The following is a 21416-nucleotide window of genomic DNA, read 5'->3' as shown; positions in this document are numbered from 1 at the left end:
GAGGAGATTTGGAAGTTATCCAGGGAATGTGATGTGTATAGACCCCAAACAGAAGGAAGGTTGGGGACTTTCCATCTTAGCCGGAGAGGAGCTTGGGATGGAGGATAGGAAGGAGGTCACTGGGGGTCACTGCTGCCTTACTCCTTGCTATCCACAGAAGAATTCCACAGGAGGCAGAACAGTGTGATGGGGAGTTAAAGGGCAGCCTCAAGCAAGAGACTGCCTGTTGCTGAAGCCTGACTTGCCATTTCTCACTTTCCTCATCTGTAAAATGGGATCATCCCAGTGCCCACTTCACTGAGCAAGGATGAGGATGAAATAAGCTAGTGTATGCAGAAGATACGCCACGTGGTCCAGAGTAAGCACTTTGCACTGAGTGAGCATTAGCTCAAGATTCCTGACCTCCAGTAAATGTGCCGGCCATCGGGTGACAGGAGCACCTGCCCATTTCTTTGCTAGACATTGCCACCTAGATGCCCCATAGGCACTTGAAACCCACCATGTCCAACCCTGAACTCATCATTTTTTCCCAAAGCCTGTCCTTCGTACGGTGTTTCCAATCTTCATGAATTGGCACCAAGATCAGCCAGGCACTGGAACCAGAAATCAGGAGTCAATCCACTTTCCTATTCCCTCCTCTCCTGCACATACAATCACAGACCAAGGCTGTGCAGTTTAGCTCCTTAAAATGTCTCCGGTCTGTCTAATCTCCCCATTCCCACTGTTGCTGCCTCTTAGTAAATTAAGCCCTTGAAGGAAAATGAAATATTTATAACTTTTCACAAAGCTCGGTTTCTAGAACCTTATAGAAAACCAGGATGGCCAGCCCAGCTGGAGAGGAATCCCCAAGACCATCCTAAAGGGAGGAGAGGCCCCAACTAGAGATCTTGTTATGACCATAGACACTTGCTGTTTGCAGATGGTCTTTTGAAGGTATTTGGGGTTAAAGTGAAATGACAGAGTCCCTGAAAATGAATTACAGTTTATCATTCTTGTGTGTTTACCTTTCAGGAAAAGCTAGCAGAGCTGTTCCCTGGTGCATATTACATTGTCTGCCTGATTCACCCTCCCAGACTTAATTTTGGCCTTGTGCAATCTCTTTGTTAAAAGGCTTTGTTTCGTGATTCATTATACAGGTCAAACCTCCCTTGCCATTTCTTTGCCTAGTTACTGACAGCTGGAACAAATTAGACCCAGCCTGGTGCCTAAGCTGCAATGCTGGTGTGAAAACCATGGTTGCGGTTTGCCTTGAAAACTCCAGGACAGCAAAATTTACACGTTCAGGAAAGGCAAATTGTTCATCTGAAATTGGAGGTGATTTTTTTCCCTTCTAAATGAGCCAGGAAACTATTCAAAGTATGTTTGCTGTTAGCTTATCACTCTCCACCCTGCCATTCTCTCATTCAGGTATGCACAAGGGCATACGCCTGTGTATGTGCTGAAGGACTTCTGAAATGAAATCCTCACACCCACAAATACTGCTGCCACTGTCCTTTCATTTTAGAGGGCTTGTTGAGTAGCTGAAATTGTTGGTATTTTCTTTTGAACTTAGAAAAAGCACTGTATTTAATACGATATCAATATATTTAAAAGGCATATTATGCAAAAGGCCTTTTGAGTCACGTAGATGTTTTAAACCAACTCACAAAAAATGCTTTTATTAAACAGTGTGAATACTTTTATAAAATTTCCTAAGACCATCAAAATTCTTTATTAGTACCAATACTCTGGATTTAATTTTGCCTATTGATTCTGACTTCGTAAAGAAAAGTAAATAGAGGAAAGGAAACTGGCACTTAATCAGCATTTATGGTGTGTTGGGTACAATATTAGGCAAAAATCAGCATCATTTAATACCGTCAACTTCAAGGCAGGTACTGTGATCTCCATCTAAGCAAGAGGAAACTGAGATTCCCAAGGGCCAACTTACTTGTCCAGGGCTGGGGTGAGCTGTCTGGTCCCAAAGCCAGTTCTTCCCTCTCGTCGACTGTTCTCTACAAACTCATATCAATTATTTTAGAGAAGAAGATTGTACTGCAGTCAGCTCTGCCACCCATTTAGAAGACCTGTTTTCCACTTCCATGCTTTCCATAGGTATGGCTCCAAAATTAACTTTGTAGCTTTAAAATAACCCAGTAGGCCCAGTGCAGTGGCTCACGCCTGTAATCCCAGCACTTTGGGAGGCTGAGATGGGTAGATTGCTTGAGCCCAGGAGTTCGAGACCAGCCTAGGCCACACAGCGAGAACCTCTCTACAAAAAATAAAATAATTAGCCGGGCATGGTGGCATGCGCCTGTGGTCTCAGCTACTCAGGATGCTGAGGTGGGAGGATGGCTTGAGCCTGAGAGGTCGAGGCTGCAGTGAGCCATAACTATGCCACTGCACTCCAGCCTGGGCAGCAGAGTGAGTCCCTGTCTCAAACAAACAAAATGATCCAACAGTGGAATGAAGGATCCATACGAGGACATGTAATGGCATTATTTGCCCTAAGTTCCTTGTTCTCAAGTCAAACCTCTGGCAAGTTCCAGCTGAAGCAAAGAAAATTAGATGGAGGGGCCAGGCACGGTGGCTCACACCTGTAATCCCAGCACTTTGGGAGGCCGAGGCGGGAGGATCACGAGGTCAAGAGTACAAGACCATCCTGGCCAACATGGTGAAACTCTGTCTCTACTAAAAATACAAAAATTACCTGGGCATGGTGGCGCACGCCTGTAGTCCCAGCTACTCAGAAGGCTGAGGCAGGAGAATCACTTGAACCCAGGAGGGGGAGGTTGCAGTGAGCCAAGATCACACCACTGCACTCCAGCCTGGCGACAGAGTGAGACTCCGTCTCAAAAACAAAACAAACAAACAAAAAAAGAAAATTAGGTGGAGGGAAATTGAAACATTCACACAGGTGGTTGGAATCAGATAGAAAGCATTGCGGGCTTAGGAAAAGGGCAGGTAAACTCCTTTGAGAGGTCAGAATTGGGAGAAATTTTGCCCCACTTAGAGGTGAGGAAAGATTTGGAATGTTTCCAGGAGGAAATAGCATTTGAGCAGAGCCTTGGCCTTGAAGGATGGAGGAAAATTCATTTCAAGCAAAAAGGAAACTGGATGAACAAAAACACAACAGAGGCAGGAAAGTGAGAACATTAGTGGGAAATAGGTTATTAATAGTGCTGGATTATCAACAACACTGCTCTTCATAGCCATGTGGTGGCTCAGGTGTCTGGAATCCAACAGAGTTCATTCTGTTATTACAGTTGTCTATTGCTGGCGGAGCAGTCTTTCAAATGATGCAACACATCTGGATGTTCTTCTTTCTGAATGTTATTATCTATGTGCATAGCAGCAGTCATGTTAACTGACATCAATTTTAAGATCCTGTTTCATTTTGTTCTTGCAGAAGGAAACTCCACTTGCCAACGCTGCATTCTGGGCAGCCAGGAGAGGAAACCTGGCGCTGCTGAAGCTGCTGTTGAACAGCGGCCGGGTGGACGTGGACTGCAGAGACAGCGTACGATGGTTCGGTAGATGCATGCCCAGCGTGCACCATTGCCCTCTGTGGGCACAGGAGCACCTCAGGAATACATTCCCCTTTACAATGCTTATTTACTTTTTCATGTGTTTCCTTGCTTTATCCTTTTTAAAACATCCAAGCTACTGTGGTGAACTTAAAAACATGCTGGGGGAAGTCAGAAAGAAAAGGAAACAATGAAATGCATAAAACAGAAGGCAACCACAATAGGGAAAGAGGCACTTCACTGGGAATCAGAATTGGCAGATTACAAGAAGAAAAGCCTGTTTAGTGAAAGAATTCAAGCCAACCACTTTCATGAAAAGATGGAGATAATTTAGAGCACAAGTGGGCTGCCATGGATGTGGGCGTTATGTTTCTTCTACAAGGATGAGAAAACAAAAATTGAAGCCTCCCCCAGGCTTTTATCCTTTCATTACCTCTTGCAAACATAAATACACTAATTGGCAATTTAAAAAGGGAAACAAAAATAGATACTACTGCCCACCGGCAGATACCACTTAGAGAGCTTTTCCGTCCCCAGCTAGAGGCAGTCGTTTTTCTGTCCTCTGCAAGACTTCTCATCTCTGGGACCAAGAGGACCTCCAATGAGGAAAGGGAGCAAGCAATGATGTTTTGATTTTAGGATCTGAATTAAAATGTTTCAAAGGAGCTTTGTTTTCCTGAAAACAGGGTGTGCCATTTCCAGCTTTTATTGTACAAATTTGAAATCTACCACAAGCCCAAAAGTGAAATAGCAGTTTGCCCCCGTTGGCCCCGTGGGGGCATCACAGCAGGATATCTTTGGTTTACGGGATATCTTTGGTTACACCTCCAGACCCACTCCACACCCTTCTCGCTCTTAGTCCCACAGTCTGAATTGTATGTACTGCTCCAGCAGACTCGCTTTCCTCTGGCCTCCAGTTGTGTTTGGCCCATAGGAGCATCGCAGGAGTCAGAGGGTAGGAGGAGAGGGACATCAGGGAGCCCACCGCCCTCCCTGTTTCTGTCTGGCAGCAGCGCCCCACTGTTCTCTGCATCCTGGGAGCCGCTCCCTTCCCCTGGCACCTTCAGGCCTCAGCTGGTCATGGACCCCCACTGTTCCTAGATCCCAGTACTGTGCTGTTCTTTGTAGATGCCCTACGCCCAGGCCTCAGCTTAATAGTCTCTTTATTACACTTTCTTCCAATTATCCCAGTTTGAATGTACCATCTGTTCCTTGCCAGAACTCGGGCTGCTGTCAGGTCTTGGGCATCTGTGAACTGGCCATCTTGGTCTTATTTGGGTTTTATGGGGCTGGTTCCTACATCACAGTGGGAAAACTGTAGGGCAGAAACACCAGTTGTCACCGTGGCCAACACGGTGAAACCCGCCTCTACTAAAAATACAGAAATTAGCTGGGTGTGGTGGCAGGCGCCTGTAATCCCAGCTACTCAGGAGGCTGAGGCAAGAGAATCACTTGAACCTGGGAGGCGGGGGTTGCAGTGAGCTGAGATCATGCCATCCCACTCCAGCCTGGGAGACAAGAGCGAGACTTTGACTCAAAAAAAAAAAAAAAAATACCGTAGAGCACCACTAAGAAGCCATTAGCTTTTTGTTACTTCGTTACTTCGTTACTTTACCGGTACTTTTTACATAAAGCCAACAAGACTTTCACAAAACTAGCATGGCCATTGACAGAAGTCAACAAAAGCCAGATGACAGCCTAACATTGAATTATCATAATGTTATTTTAATATCTAACGCTTACTGAACGAATATCTACCATTACTATGTTAACCATATTGCCTGACTTATCTCATTCACTAATTTAATCAGGTGGATACTTTTATTATTCCCCCATATTTCAGATGAAGAGAATGAGACTGAAGGGTTACATGATGTGCCCAAGATCATACTGTCAGTGACTACTCAGCAATACTGCCTTCCTACAAAATTCCGTAGATGAAAATAACACGAAGCCTCCAAAATTCACTTAATTACCCTATACCTAATGAGCCTCCCCTGTGTGCAGAGTCACCTGTCTCTCTCATCATCCACTTCTGAGCAGCAGGTTGCTGAATATGCAGAGGTGGTAGCTAAGATTACAATTTCAAGTGCTTGAAAACAACTGTAAGTCAAACTGCAAATGCCCACTTCAATTAGAGGGTCCATATCACATGGTACACCTCAAGTCCTTGAATCTTAAAGCTGGGACAGACTTTGGTGATCATCCCATCCAACCGCTCATTTTAAAAATGAAATAAATGAGTCCAAGTAATTGTAAGCAACTTGCCCAGGTTACACTGTTGGTCAGTGACAGCTACCTGGGTTTAGCCCCCACAGCTCCTGACTCTCAACTCTCTAGTCTCTCATTTCACCTGGTGCCATACATCTTTACCTGAATCATTTTGAAGATGAAGACTCTTAAATATGGAAAATTAGATGGTACCATTTAATTTTTCTTTTGCATTAATAGCAATGTTTTGGCTCAGGAATCATTTAATAGGAATCATAAAATGAGAGCATTATATCATCGCTGCCTTAAAATGCAGTAACTATGGTTCATTTGGACTGTGCTTCTGAAGGTAATGGAAGTAAGTGAATTTTTACATCGAAAATTCCAACCTCAGCAATTTGTCACTTTGCTTTTTCCCATCTAGGCTGCATGATGAGATTATTCATGACCACTTTTATCACTGCAGGGAATTTTGCCCTTGGATGTGTTCTGAGTAGAGCTGACGTCTCTGCAGCATCTTCTCTAGGACCCTTCTGTCTGACATAGCAGTGGCCTAACTGTTCATCTGTCTCTCCTCCATCCAGCATGGCACCACACTCCTGATGGTTGCTGCCTACGCTGGCCACATAGACTGTGTGAGGGAACTGGTTCTGCAAGGAGCAGACATCAATCTCCAGAGAGAGGTAGGTCAGGCTTTGCACTTGAAGAAAAATGACCAGGCTCAGAGATCTGAAGTTTTCATGATAGTGAACTGGTATGGGGGACAAGAGCCATCATTGCTTTTCTCTCACATTAAAGCCCATTGCAGAGTTTATTGTACCTACAATGAGGTCCAGCGACGTACTAGCAGTTATAATGCATTTGAGCGTAGCCTGTCGGGCATATCTGAGGTAACCAAACCTCTTACCACCTGCCTATAAACACTCACACTTTTTTTTTTTTTTTTTGTCAAGCTTAAATCAGTTCTTTATTATTCCCTTGGGATGAAATACTGTAGGATTTATAGCATTTTCATATAGATCATTATATTTTTAGAAGAGTTGAGTCACTGGCCTATTTGTAATGAGGCTCACTTGCTAGGATGTCTCAATCATCCTCCCCAAACCATGTTTTCAAAGGACTGCTCTCTAACTGGCCATGAATTAAATAAGCTCTCCTGGAAAAAGCCGTATGGGTCAACACTGGACAAAAATGTGAGCCTGTTCCCACACTTCATTCAAGGACAATCTTGGGAGTTTGGTCTCGCTTGAGGATCCGTTCTTGGTCTAATCTAGAGAAGCAGAAGGGAGTCTGGGACTTTTTTTTAAGACGGAGTGTCGCCCTGTGGCCCAGGCTGGAGTGCAGTGGCGCAATCTCAGCTCATGCAACCTCCACCTCCCAGGTTCAAGTGATTCTCATGCCTCAGCCTCCCGAGTAGCTGGGAATGCAGGTGTGTGCCACCACGCCCAGCTAATTTTCTGTATTTTTAGTAGACATGGGGTTTCACCATGGTGGCCAAGATGGTCTCGATCTCCTGACCTCGTGATCTGCCCACATCAGCCTCCCAAAGTGCCGGGATTGCGTAGGCTGGGACATTTTAACATACTTTGGGGCTCAATTCTGAGAAAGCTCCATCCATATATTTCCAAGCTGACCCAGGACCTGGTAAACTAATCTCTATGGAGACACACGCTCAGGTCATCCCTAGAGTGTATCTGACCTCTCAGTTCACACTGACTCAGACCTGAGATGGGCTTCCTGGGCAAGTCCAGACTGAACCACTTGGTTTTCCTTGGTCCAGCCTTATTTTATCCCAGGTCATGCCTTGCAACATTTTAGAAAGACAATTCACCAACCAAACTTTCATCAAGCCAGTATATCGTATATCTCATTCTTCCAGCCTGGACCGTCACCTCTGAGTGGAGCAAATTAAGACACATCAGGTCTCAGGACTGTGTCAAGAGTTCCAGGTGTAACATAGGCCTGGGCAACATAGCAAGACCCCATCTCTACAAAAAAATTTAAAAATTTAGCCAGACGTGGTGGTCTACACCTATAGTACCAGTTACTTGAGAGGCTCAGGCTAGAGGCTCGTTTAAGCCCAGAAGTTACAGGCTGCAGTGAGCCATGATTGTACTACCAGCCTAGGCGATGCAGAGAGACCCTGACTCAAAAATAGAGTTCCAAGACACATCCAGATGTCCTTCCCACCACCCGTCTGGGTGTTGGAGGCCTTGGCTGTGGACCATGAAAGAGTGACATGCAGAATCTGGGACTGGGTCTCTGTAGCCCTGGATCAACAGGCCTGGTCTATTGAGAGGAGCAGTTTAAAGAGACTACAGCAAATGCAGTCTTCTCACAAACAGATTCTTTGGTGCAATTTCCATAATACTAGATCGTTGTTTGAGGTCATTTTCACTTCAGCACTTAATTTTCCTGTGGGATGAAAATATCTGGACCCACTTAGAATTATAGTTTAAAATTACTTTAATCTTTTCATTTTTCCTCTCTGCTTAATAGTCTTTGTTTATTACAGCTTTAAAGACAGTTTTTCTCTAATAAAAACAATATGGTCCGGATCTGGTTTACTTTAAAAACTTTATCCTGAAGGACAAATTGCACATGCACAAAAATCTCTCTGAAACAACTGAGAAAAGCAGCTAGAAGAAGAGAGAAGTATTTGATTTCTAGCCAGTCTATGGTTTCTGTGGTTTTATATTTATCCATTTGGTTCCAATTGCTCAACTAATCTTGGAGATGAAAACTCTCGTAGCACTGAGAACAAAAGCCTTTGAAGATTTACCAAAGTGTACTCAGCTTAAAGGTAACCTGTGTGGCTCAAATGATGGTGCTATGTAAGTTCCTGGCAGTCCCTGAATTTCCTGAGACTGTGTCAGTCTGGGGCAAGAGGGCTGCCAAGCCAAAGGCAGACCCCAACCTCCTGTACCAGTTTTGGAAGCTAAAAGAGTGCCTTGCAGTGCTTTGAAACTTACTCCTATGGCAGACTTCTGCCTTGATCCATTGTTAATCCACTTTGCAATATCAGAATATTTGTCTCCTGAAAAACTACCTGCCACTCCTTGCTTAGGTCAGCTCTCTAGATACACAGAGCTTGCTAGAGAGACAAACTGGAAACTAATGTTCCTGAAACACTATTGCTCTAAAGAACCCACAATTGGCTGATGACACTTCTCAGGCATAGGAGTTGCAAATACAGTTGGCATGAAGCCCTGAAGTAAGGCACACATATTTAAAACTTTTATTCACATTCCAGACTAAGGTATAGCTCCTATTTATGGATTGCTGCATTGAGGTACAGAATGATTAATAGTAGTATGTATGTTCTAAAATCAGCTCAAACTGCTCTAATAATGATTTATGTAATTAATGTACCAAGAAAGCCTATTGAAAAACAAATTATTTATCTTACTAAAGAAACAACTTCTAGAAAAGACCTTTGGTAGTCTCTAAAATTTAATATCTATTGAGAAGGTGAGAGTTTTCCTATTCTAGCCAAGTTTCTTCCTCCAGAACTATTGATTCCTTAAGGTTTCCAGAACCCAGCATCCTCAACTGTAACAAAGCAGTGGGAGGATGCTTCCCACTTATTTCTGTGGGAACCAAGGAGAAAATCACACCTGCATTGCAGGCAGAAAGGCCCTGTGAATGGTCACAATGCCTGTGCCTTCCTGGGACAGAGTCTGGCTGAGGGCACAGCCTGATGTGGGTTATATCTGACTAGGAAGGTGTTACATGTTCTCCCTCAGTGGTGGTGTTATCAGCACCCTAGATTCTTATAATCTCCCAGGATAGAAGTCAAAAGAGATTGTCAGATAGCAAAGAGAACGTTTGTTTAACTTGTGCATAAGAGAACCAGGTTCCCTTATGGAAAGGAAAAGGGTTGCCTGCTCCCCAAGAGAAGTATGTGAGTTTGTTTTATAGGGTCTTTTTACAGGGAAGGGTTTAGTCAGGGCATGTACAGGAGGGGTTTCTGTAGCACTTGCACATTAGCTCAATATGCTTTTTAATCATTGCATGTAAGATTAGCATTTTAAATCTCCACCTTCAGTTGTGATTTTTAGCATTAAGATAAGGAAGAGGTGACTGTAAGTTGAAGTTTAAGTCTAACTGTGCATGCAGGGCCCCAGGAAGTCCCTACCCACCTAAAGTGAGAACTTCTGGATAGTTTCTTGGGTCTTTTGTTGCTGATTGGCTGTCACAGGATCCTTAGGGTGTCACTTTGCCAGCTGGAAACCTCCATGGCTAGCAGCAGCGCCTTCTGCCCAAGTGTTGCTCAGGCCCGTTGGGCTCATTCTGCCCACTTGGCCCAGCAGGTTGCACTTGGTTCACCCTACCAGCCCAGATCCCATGCCTGCCAAGGGCAAGCCAGGTGTGTGAGCAAGCATGGGGTCCAGCCACTGCACACAACCAGGCATGCCAGCTGTGGCGAGGCAGGCAGCTCCAGGCACTGGCACAGGTGCCAGCTCTGTGTGAGGCTGCGGCTGGACCAGGTGTACCGCAAGTGGCTTCCGCTGCAGGCACCAGGGAATGTAGTGGTGCCTGGGAGCTTGGAGATGCCAGGAACCGCAGAGCCCCAAAGAGGATATCATAGCCCTGGCTCAGGGAGCCCCTAGGTCTGGGCTCCCCAAAGGGCTGTAGCTCCTCTCTCCTCATTGCCTGTAGCTCCTCTCTCCTCATTGCCTGCAATGTGGCAAGCAGAAGGCGTGTTTCAGCCCTGTTTGTGTTATAAACAGGGTCATTCACCAGGTCCTAAATTCTTGTCCCGCATCCAAGAAGAATGAGGTATGCAAACAACTGGAGGGTGAACAAAGTGGAGAGGAGCTTCATTGAGTGACAGAACACCTCCCAGGAGACCCAAAGTGGGTGGCTCTTTTCTGCAGGCAGGTCATCCTAACAAGTGTTCAGCTCTCAGTGGAGAGGAGACCCATAGTGGGTAGCGCCTTTCCGCAGGCAAGTCATCCTGATGATCTGAGGAGACCCAAAATGGATAGCTCCTCCCGCAGCTGGTAGTCCCGATATCTGGGTCCAGCTCTCAGCAGAGAGGAGACCCACAGTGTGTAGTTCCTTCCTGTAGCTGGTAGTCCTGACCTCTGTGTCCTGCTCTCAGTGGACAGGAGACCCACAATGGGTAGATCCTTCCAGCAGCTGGTAGTCGGGACATCTTTTTGAATCTGGCTGAGTCAGAGGTTTTTATGGGCTCAGAAAGGAGGGAGTGTGTGCTGATTGGTCCATGGGAAGCCATGGGTGGGAACGTGTCTGCCTCCCACCATCAACATGCCATCCACGGCACCCAGGCTGTTCCTGCCAAGGGGCGCCTACAGGCCCACACCTAGCTGCCCTCAGCCCCTCAGCCTCCCTCCTGTGCTTGTCAGCACCCAAAGTCCGGAGGGGGCCAAGGTTGGGGGGCAAGGCTGGCATGTCAATACCACCTCAAGCATACACACCTCAAGCATGCACTCCCCTAGCCAGGTCATGACAGACAGCACTCAGGCTCGGCTACAGCTTTGCTCCGCACTGGAGCAGGTGCCGGGAGTGGGGAGAGGCCAGGGAGCAGGAGCAGGCACTTCCAAGCCTGTGGGGGTAATGGGGGCTTCCCAGGCCCAGAGAGCACAGGGATGCCCAGAACCGGAGCTGCAGCTGGGCATGGCTGCTCCCGCACAGCCAACTCAATAGGGGATGGGGCCCCCACCTGCTTCCAGCTCCCACTGGACCTGAGGAGCATGCAGCCCCAGCTGCACCTCCCCTGTGGCAGCCTGCATCTTCGCAGCTGCTGCTCCAGACAGGCCACCGCTGCCATCAGTGAGAAGTTAGGCAAGCTACAGCTTGAGTAAGGGGCTTTTTTTTTTCTAGACCACATTTAAAAACAGGCAAACAAGTGGGTGGATCCTGCCTGTCTCAGTGGGTCTTATTGTCCCCACTCCCATCCCACACATGCATGCACACACGTACATATTCACAGAGACACCCAGGCCCTTAAGAACAAGTTTTAAGCATGATCACTAGCTTATAGGCCAGGCTGTCCTCAGCTTTTCACACATGAGTGAGACCTACCATCTTAACAGCTTTGGGTAAACTATGGAAAAAGGGATTTCTTTTCACTGTGTCTGGTAAGGTGTGGTATTAGCTTTGTCCCAAGCTCCAAGCTCAGAAGTGAAGAGTATAGGAAAAATGTATGTTGCCCACAAGAATGGTTCATGATTTTGCTCATATTACACAGTGATTTGGGTACCAATCTTTGAGTAGACTTGTAAAAGTAGATAGGAAGGGAGGATGCTAAAAACTGTGTCTCAGAATGTCATGATCAGTTTAAATTTTAGAATCAGGATGTTTCTTGTTATTATGTCTCATTTTGAGAAATGTTTTGAGCTCATTTTGACTCTGGGCTTGCAATTGGAGAAGTTTGTGGGTGAATTACTTATTTTCCTTCTTGTACAAGTAGTCTTCCACTCTGGGGCACTAAAATTTGTAATTTGAATTCTTCCCTGTATTAATGAATGCTAGTGTTTACCAAACACTATACCAAATATCTTGAGTTTCCAAGGGCTGCTGTGACAAATTAACACAAACTAGGTGGCTTCGAACATCAGGAATTTATTCTCTCAGATCTGGAGGCCAGAAGTCCAAAATCAAGGTGTGGGCTGTGCCGCACTGCCCCTGGAGGCTCCTGGGGGAATTCCCTTCCTTGCCTCTTCCAGCCCCTGGTGGCTGTCAGCACTCTCTCCTCATCGCCACAGCTCTCCAGTCTCTGCCTATGTGGTCACATTGGCCTCTCTCTGGGTCAAATATCCCTCTGCCTCACTTCAAAAAAAAATTTATTGTTTTTTATTGTGGTAAAATACACATAATGTAGACTTTACCCTCTTAGCCATTTTTAAGTGTACAGTTCAGTCTTATTAAATGCATTCATAATGTGGTACAACCAACATCATCACCCATCTGTAACTCTTTTCATTTTGTAAAACTACACAACTCTGTATCCATTAAATAATAACTTCCCATACTCCCCTTCCCCCAGCCCCTGGCAACCAGCATCATACTTTCTGGTTCTATAACTCTGACTACTTTAGATATCACAGCAGGCTGGGTGCAGTGGCTCATGCCTGTAATCCCAGCACTTTGGGAGGCCAAGGTGGGCAGCTCACTTGAGGCCAGGACTTTGAGACCAGCCTGGTCAACATAGTGAAACCCTGTTTCTACTAAAAATACAAAAAATAGCCAGATGTGGGGGTGCACGCCTGTAATCCCAGCTACTTGGGAGGCTGAGGCATGAGAATCACTTGAACCTGGGAGGCAGAGGTTGCAGTGAGCCGAGATGGTACCACTGCACTCCATCCAGCCTGGGTGACAGAGCAAGACTCTGTCTCAAAAAAAAAAAAAAAAAAAAGATCACAGTAGAATCATATATAGTTGTTGGCCTTTTATGACTAGCTTATTTCACTTAGCTTAATGTTATCAAGGCTCATCCATGTTGTAGCATATGTCAGAATTTCCTTTCTTTTTAGCTAAATAATAGTCCATTGTATGGATACATCACATTTTGCTTGTCTGCTCATCCATAGATGGACACTTCAGTGGCTTCCACATTTTAGCTATTGTGAGTAGTGCCTCTGCCTCACTCTTAGAAGGACACTTGTCATTAGATTTAGGGCCCACCCAGATAACCCAGGATAAGCTCTTCTCAAAATCCTTAACTTAATCACGTCTTTTGCCATAGAAGGTAATATTCACAAGTTTTAGGATGGGGACAGATCTTTTGAGGAGCCACCATTCGTCCCATTTCACTAAGAATAAAGTTTTCCTTTCCTTTTGTCACTTCTCTGACCAAAAAATAAGAATCTGTTCAAATTTAGCCCCTTCCTAGGCTAGAAGTTTTCTATGCAAGGATATTGTTTTGTTTTCTTTGCAGATGTTCAAATCAAATGTAAGATAACCAAATGTCTTTTAAAACTAGCCTCTCCCTCTCTCCCAGTCAGGTACAACTGCCCTATTCTTTGCCGCCCAGCAAGGCCATAATGATGTTGTGAAATTTCTCTTTGGATTTGGAGCATCCACTGAATTTAGGACCAAAGTGAGATAACCTTCTTGATTTTGTATTATGTTGAAGAATTTCAGCAGCCATGGGTATTGCTTTTCTCCTCATCTATGGTACGAATTTGTGTTTCCCTTTTTACAAGATTCTCAAACCTAAGTAAGTGGATTTCCTCAAGGTTACTTGTAGTGGTTCAGGGGTAGCTCTAAGGGTTCTATTCAAAACGTTACATTTTTACTCTGGGCTCACAGTTGGAAAATTTTATGGGGAATTAATTCTATCCTTTCCTGAACTGATACCTTTCTACTGTAGAACACTAAATTTTGTAACCAGGAGGGATACAGTAGCAGTGGCTTTCTAACTTTCCCTGTTTCCATGTTCTTTTTCCCACTGAAGATTAATTCTGATACTATGATAGGAATTGTTGGAAGTATTAATCTGATCCTACTAGATCTGAGACATTTCTAAAGAGGGTGGTTTGGCAGACAGCTTACTTTCATGAGCTATCCTCACTGAAATACATAATACATAGCTACAGTTTACATAGTTGGGAAACTATATAGTGGTTCTTCCTTTAAAGAAGTAATTGGCCAGGCGCGGTGGCTCACGCCTGTAATCCCAACACTTTTGGAGGCTGAGGCAGGGGGATCACGAGGTTAGGAGTTCGAGACCGGCCTGATCAACATGGTGAAACCCTGTCTCTACTAAAAATACAAAAAAAAATTAGCCAGGCGTGATGGCACATGCCTGTAATCCCAGCTACTCAGGAGGCTGAGGTAGGAGAATCACTTGAACCCGGGAGGCAGAGGTTGCAGTGAGCCAAGATCATGCCACTGCACTCCAGCCTGGGCGACAGAGTGAGACTCTGTCTCAAAAAAAAAAAAAAAAAAGAAGTAATTGATTTTCATTTTTGACATATAGATAAGAAAGCTGAGAATGTAGAAAGATTAATTTCATGTTGACAGTATGATTTTACATGATAATATTTTGTAGTAGCAGAATTTGAACTACCGTAAGATTTTTGTAATTGTCAGCTCATTTCTAGCCTAATTATAATTTTTAAATTCCTGAAAATATGCGCAAGTTGGAAACTTTTAGGTTTTCTTAGTTAATCCTTTTTGTGGACTATTTAGATATCAAGGGAGTTTCCAGTGGGATTTTTTTTCTGTTAAAATGGTAACTACTGGAGCTGGCCAAGGTGGCTCACACCTGTAATCCTAGCACTTTGGGAAGCTGAGGCAGGAGGATAGTTTGAGCTCAGGAGTTCAAGACCAGCCTAGGCAACAAAGCGAGACCTCATCTCTATTTAAAAAAAAAAAAAAAAAAAAGGATTCGCTGGGCATGGTGGCACATGCCTGTAGTCCCAGCTATTTGGGAGGCTGAGGCGGGCAGATCACTTGAGCCCAAGAGGTCAAGGCGGCAATGAGCCGTGATCATGCCACTGCACTCCAGCCTGGGTCACAAAGGAAGACTCTGTCTCAAAAAAATAAATCAAATAATAAAATTCTAACCATTAAGTAGATGTGAATTTCATATAAGGTTTTGTCTTTTCTGAAACCTGCTATTGTACTACGTATATGCCTTCAAACTTACTGAGTATAACATACAGTAATACTATATATTTTTTTACATTATTATTTTATTTTCTATTATAAAAGTGATAACTAAAAATAGAAAGTAAAGTCCAATGAACCTAAATCTCAACTCTTTGAACGAAGGTCAAAATGATCATGAGTGACCATATGGCTGCTTCAGTCTTCTTGGTTAACGAGTGAATACTGGCTTAAAGCCTTTGTACATGAGCCAGTTTGTACTATCTCAGAAATCCATGGAACATGGAACTCAGGATGAGCAATTCCACAGGTTTCCATTAGGTCAGCTGGAGGTATCCAAGAGCTTTCCATGAGAAGAAGAGAGGGCTGAGAGGCTTTCAGTTTTAAATGATTCTGTCATCAAAACTTTGCTTCAACGATTGTTCTCACTGCTACTAAATCTATATGCCCCAAAACCGTGTTTTATAAAATAAAAGAGGCTGGGCATGTTGGCCCACACCTAGCACTTTGGGAGGCTGAGGCAGGCAGATCGCTTGAGCCCAGGAGTTCAAGACCAGCCTGGGCAGTATGGCGAAACCCCGTCTTTATCAAAAATACAAAAATTAGCCAGGCATGGTTGCATGTGCCTGTAGTCTCAGCTACTTGGAAGGCTGAGATGAGAGGATCTCTTGAGCCTGGAAGGTCAAGGCTGCAGTGAGTCATGATTGCGCCACTGCATTCCAGCCTGGGTGACAGAGTGAAACCCTGTCTCAAAAAAAATTTTTTAAAATTAAATCAAAGAGGCCAGGTGGGATGGCTTACACCTGTAATTCCAGCACTTTGGGAGGCCAAGGTGAAAGGATTGCTTGAGACCAGGAGTTGGAGACCAGCCTGGGCAATGTAGCAAGACCCTATCTCTATAAAACATTTTTTAAAAAATTAGTCAGGTATTGTGATGCCAGCTACTCAGGAGGCTAGGGTGGGAGGATTGCTTGAGCCCAGGAGTTCCAGACCAGCTTGGGCCACATAGCAAGACCCCATCTATAAAAAAGTAAAAAATATTTTAAAAGCTGGCACAGTGACATACACCTGTAGTCCCAGCTACTCAAGAGGCTAGGGCAGGAAGATTGCTTGAGCCCAAAAGTTCAAGGCTGCAGTGAGCCATGATTGCACCACTGCAGCCAGCCTGGGCGACAGAGCAGGACCCTGACATACATACATACATACAAAAATAACAGCAGTTCCTCCATAAGAATCATCATATTTTATCTTTTCTGTTACTTTATTAGGCAGGAAAATTTATTACTTTATTAGCTAGGAAAATTGACAGGATAAAGCTTAGAAATGGTGCTTATTCCTGCTGTTATGCAATTTTGTGATGCCTCCTCACCACTGCCGTCTACCACCAGCCTCAGCCTTCAGCCTCCCTCCTCTCCATTCCCCACACTTCAAAGCCCATCTCAAGCACCCTCCCCCACCACAGAGCCTGCCTCTGGGGAAGCCCTACCCAGCCACACGCAGCCCCATAGGATGTTACCTGCCTACGAATTCGAGACCTCTTATAGCAGTGTTTCTCCACATGAGGCCCACCTGCCTACACAATCAACCCACATGACTGGTCAAAAGGCATATTTCTGGATCTCACCCCAGACCTACTGAAGGCAGGGCTGAGGGTGGGGATCTATGAGTAGGCATTTTGAATAAACACCTTATGCCCAAATTTAGAAACTACAGTATCTTATATTTATGACTCATATTTTAGAACCAGTTTATGTGTTTTTGAATTACTTATAATTAGCTCAGATGTCCAGTTCAGAGAGCCAAACAACTCAACAACGCTAGATGGGAAAAAAGAATGTCTTAGCTGTAGCACCTGAGGAAAACAATTAAGGATTTTAGTTGACCACAAACTCAATGAGTCAGCAGTGTGATGTGGTTGGTAGAAAAGCTCTAATTTAGGCTGCAGAGATAAAAGTAGAGTAGATGGAACACAGGAATATCCCATTCCACATCAGAGCATGTGTGCTTTACAGTGCCCTGCTTAGTTAGTTTTTTGGGTTTTTTTTTTACTTTTTTTATTTGTTTGTTTTGACACAGTGTCTCGCTCTGTCACCCAGGCTGGGGTGCAGTGGTGTGATCTTGGCTCACTGCAGCCTCCACTTCCTGGGCTCAATCAATCCTCCGACCCCAGCCTCCCAAGTAGCTGGGACTACAGGCACACACCACCACACCCTGGCTAATTTTTGTTGCTCAGGCTTCTGCTTAGTTTTTAGGGCTACACTTTTAAAGAGCCCTGGACAAATTGGCACATGTTAAAAGGAAAATACTAAGTAGGATAGTGAGAGACACACAGAAATGTGCCATAGCTATCCGCTCTTTTAATGGCGGCAGATCTTGTCCCATGAGGGCAATGGCCCCAGAGGGCTACCCCATACAAACACCTTAATCTCAGTGGCCTACCACTGGGTTACATCACAGGGAGAAGACGGCGTTTCCCCGGGAAGTTTCTGGCTAGAAGCCCTGGGAGGCTTTTCTGATGATTCCAAGAACTGACAAGACTTTCTCTTCTGTGTTTCTCATATTGAGAAGCAAATAGATGATGCTGCATTTGGCATAGGAATTTTCTAAATTAATTCACAATAAATAACTTGGTCAAATAACTGTAATACATCTCTAGCAAGCCGCCCACATATACAACATAATCACGTCCTTAGGATGAACTCTGCCATAATTATAAAGAAAAAGTAAAAGGGATAAAAGAGGGAAAGTAGGCTGGACATGGTAGCTCACATCTGTAATCCCAGCACTTTGAGACGTCGAGGTGGGCAGATCACTTGAGGTCAGGAGTTCAAGACCAGCATGACCAACATAGTGAAACCCCATCTCTTCTAAAAATACAAAAATTAACTGGGCATGGTGGCGCACGCCTGTAGTCCCAGATACTTGGGAGGCTGAGGCAAGAGAATCGCTTGAACCCAGGAGGTGGAGATTGCAGTGAGCCAAGATCGCACCACTGCACTCCAGCCTGGGTGACAGAGCAAGACTCCATCTCAAAAAAAAAAAAAAAAAAAAAAAAACAGGGAAAGTGAGTTTGTTATTATCTTTGGGAAAACTCTCTTCCTAAATTCTATGTATGTGAGGAACATCTGCTGGTGAATTATGTGCCTGCGCCACCTCTAATGTGTTTATACTTTGCATGTCCATAGGATGGGGGCACCGCCCTGTTGGCTGCCAGTCAGTACGGGCACATGCAGGTGGTGGAGACCTTGCTGAAGCACGGAGCAAACATCCATGACCAACTTTATGTGAGTGCATTTCAGGGGGACATTAGGACATTTCTCATCACACACAAAATTGCAGTCTAAATTCAGATGCCAGAAATGCCTGCCAACTTCAAAAATACTTTAATGGACAGTAGGACTTGGGTCTGAGTCAAGAGAAAAATATATAGCGGACCAGATGGGCTTTTTTTATATAGAAACCACGTATCTGGCCTGGCGCGGTGGTTCACGCCTCTAATCCCAGCACTTTGGGAGGCTGAGGTGGGTGGATCACAAGGTCAGGAGTTCGAGACCAGCCTGGCCAACATGGTGAAACCCCGGTTCTACTAAAAATACAAAACTTAGCCGGGGATGGTAGCGGGTGCCTGTAATCCCAGCTACTCAGGAGGCTGAGGCAGGAGAATCGCTTGAACCCAGGAGGTGAAGGTTGCGGTGAGCTGAGATCACACCATTGCACTCCAGCCTGGGTGACATAGTGAGACTCTGTCCCCCACCGACAAAAAATGAAACCATTTATCTTATTTACCCATCTTTGTTCTCCCTTTTAAATCTGTTTGTTGTGCAGATGAAACATTTCGTGTACCTATGCAATTAAGGCCTTCAAAAATCATGTGATACTTATTCATACCATGACAAACTACAAAGCCCAGCATATGGACTTGCTGAAAAACAAAATATACAAAATTTTTCTAAATGCGCTCATTGGATATAAAAATATACTGTTGTAGTATTTGTGAGGAAGGGCACAAAGAGGAGAAATCTAAGGTATTTGGTAGAAAAGTGAGGTTGGATGGATGAAGACCTCTGTGAAATATACGCATGCCATTGACCTGTGAAAGGCATCCACTGCTAGCGCGGGTCTGTTTGCAGCTGTCAATTAGTACATCATCACCCAAGGGCCTTTCAATTGATTGTCGCTATAATGCCATAGGATTTATGGCAAACATTACTCCAGTTTTGTAAGCGAAAATAGAATATAGGGAGATGAATAGACTTGACAGTCTCATGGTGAAGAGTGGAAAAATTCCTACTTCCAATTATCTAGGAACCGTATTTTAGGCTGTCCTACAGCTAGGCATTTAACCCTTATGCCTGGGGCGCTATACTTTCATAGACATGTAATGAGCTCTGTAGGTGTGAACTTTTCCATTTGAACACCCTTTCCAGAGTTTACATGGTTAACCCTGACAAATCACAGGCCTCTTTGAAATTCATAGCAGCTAGCCTCACCCTCTGCACTTCAAAATCTGTAACACACTTTGAGCCTGCAACATTACCAGTAGAATGATTGAATTACTTGATAATGATCTAAAGAGGCGATTCTCAACTCTGGCTGCCCATTAGAATTATCTGGGAAGGTTTAAAAAAATACCATTTCGAGGCCCACTCCAGACCAACAAAACTGGAGTCTCTGAAGGCACAGCTTGGGCAACAGGTAGTTCTCACATGTAGCCTAATCTAAGAAGCACAGGTCTAAAGGTTAGATATGTCTTTGGCTATATATAGGTAGAGTATATCTGAGAGTGTGTAGTGCATATATATATATATATATACACACACACACATTGAATAGGAAAAGCCAAAGTGTTTGGTGAAAAGAAAAGCCCCTTCCCATAGTGATTTCCTCTCTGTTTTAAGGTGACTCAAGAAATTTCATGCATTATAACTTCCATTTTATATTAAGACCTTTACCTTTACCCAAACAATCTAAATATTTTCTTAAAAACGATTGAAATATGGATGGGCGGGGCAGAACCAAAACTTGGAATGCACAGTGAAAAATTCAATGCATGGGTAGTTCATCTTGGAAAATTCCTGAGAATTAAAAAAAAATTTTAAAAAGAAAAAGAAAAAGAAAATTGCTGAGAGTTTTCAGCAGCTAAGGACATGGTAGACTTTCCGAAAATGTTATCCCCATATAAAACATCTGCTTGAAAATCTGTACAGGCTGATTAATTTCTTAATGATTGCCTGGAGGGCAGTTTGGCAGCTCTGCTGACGCCCACTGAAAATCCAGGACCCTCCACGTGACACACGTGGCTGGACTTGCAGGGAAACATGTCTTATATTTTTGCTTGAGGTTAGTGTTCCCAATGGGAGGTGTGGTAATTAGCTGGGTTTGCTAGGTGTTTTCCTCTAGGGTGTGCTCTGGTTTTCCACCGTGGTCTGAAAACAATGAAGCTCACCCTGCGCTGCGAATGTTGTCAGGCTGAAGGGAGCATCCGGGGAGAATGCATGCTCTCAGCTGATCCACACGTCTGCCGAAAGCACCGAGTGACATGTGTCCAAGAAAACAGAAATGCCCAGAAGGCATAGATACTCAGTTAAGACGAAAACTAAAGAGCACTGGAAAAGGGGCACTTGCTCTGGGCTTTATGCAGGAGTGCTTTTTTGTGTTTATAGGTGTTGTTGGTGTCTGTTGGGCTGGCAGAGAGCCACTTTGTGGAGATGGTTTCTAGGGCAGTTGTATTGAAAACATCTTTTAGGGTTCTTTTGTGTTTTGTTTTGTCTTGTTTTGTTTTAGAGACAGGGTCATCTGGATGTGGTGGCTCATGCCAGTAATCCTAGTGCTTTGGGAGGCAGAGGCAGGAGGATCGCTTGAGCCCAAGAGTTCGAGACCAGCCTGGGCAACATAGCAAGACCCTGTCTCTACTATAAATTTTTTTAAAAAATTAACTGGATGTGGTGATGCACGCCTGTAGTCCCAACAACTCAGGAGGCTGAGGTGGGAGGATCGCTTGAGCTGAGGAGGTTGACGCTGCATTGAGCTGTGGTCGTACCACTACACTCAAGGTCTGAGTGACAGAGGGAGACCCTGTCTCAAAAAAAAAAAAAAAAAAGAAGAGAGAGAGAGACA

The 21416-nt window shown here is 44.5% G+C and overlaps 1 protein-coding gene across 6 annotated transcripts in view; it reads left to right on the top strand.

The window, feature by feature from the left end:
* The window catches only part of ANKRD29 (ankyrin repeat domain 29), a 67000-nt gene that overhangs the window by 9977 nt on the left and 35607 nt on the right, over positions 1 to 21416 (top strand). For 5 of the 6 annotated variants that reach the window (XR_609176.4, XM_055102420.2, XM_008955749.4 and 2 more), the window contains exons 2-5: positions 3389 to 3499; positions 6302 to 6400; positions 13687 to 13785; positions 18485 to 18583. Coding sequence is in view for 5 of the 6 variants with exons in the window: in XM_055102420.2 (XP_054958395.1) it covers positions 3389 to 3499; positions 6302 to 6400; positions 13687 to 13785; positions 18485 to 18583 (408 nt within the window). In the remaining variant the exon portion in view is untranslated. The remainder of the gene's footprint in view (positions 1 to 3388; positions 3500 to 6301; positions 6401 to 13686; positions 13786 to 18484; positions 18584 to 21416) is intronic. The other variant, XM_008955748.6, reaches the window with a different exon arrangement.

Source organism: Pan paniscus, chromosome 17 (assembly GCF_029289425.2).
Source record: "Pan paniscus chromosome 17, NHGRI_mPanPan1-v2.0_pri, whole genome shotgun sequence".
Classification (NCBI taxonomy): domain Eukaryota; kingdom Metazoa; phylum Chordata; class Mammalia; order Primates; family Hominidae; genus Pan; species Pan paniscus.
This window is presented reverse-complemented; position numbering and strand designations above follow the sequence as displayed.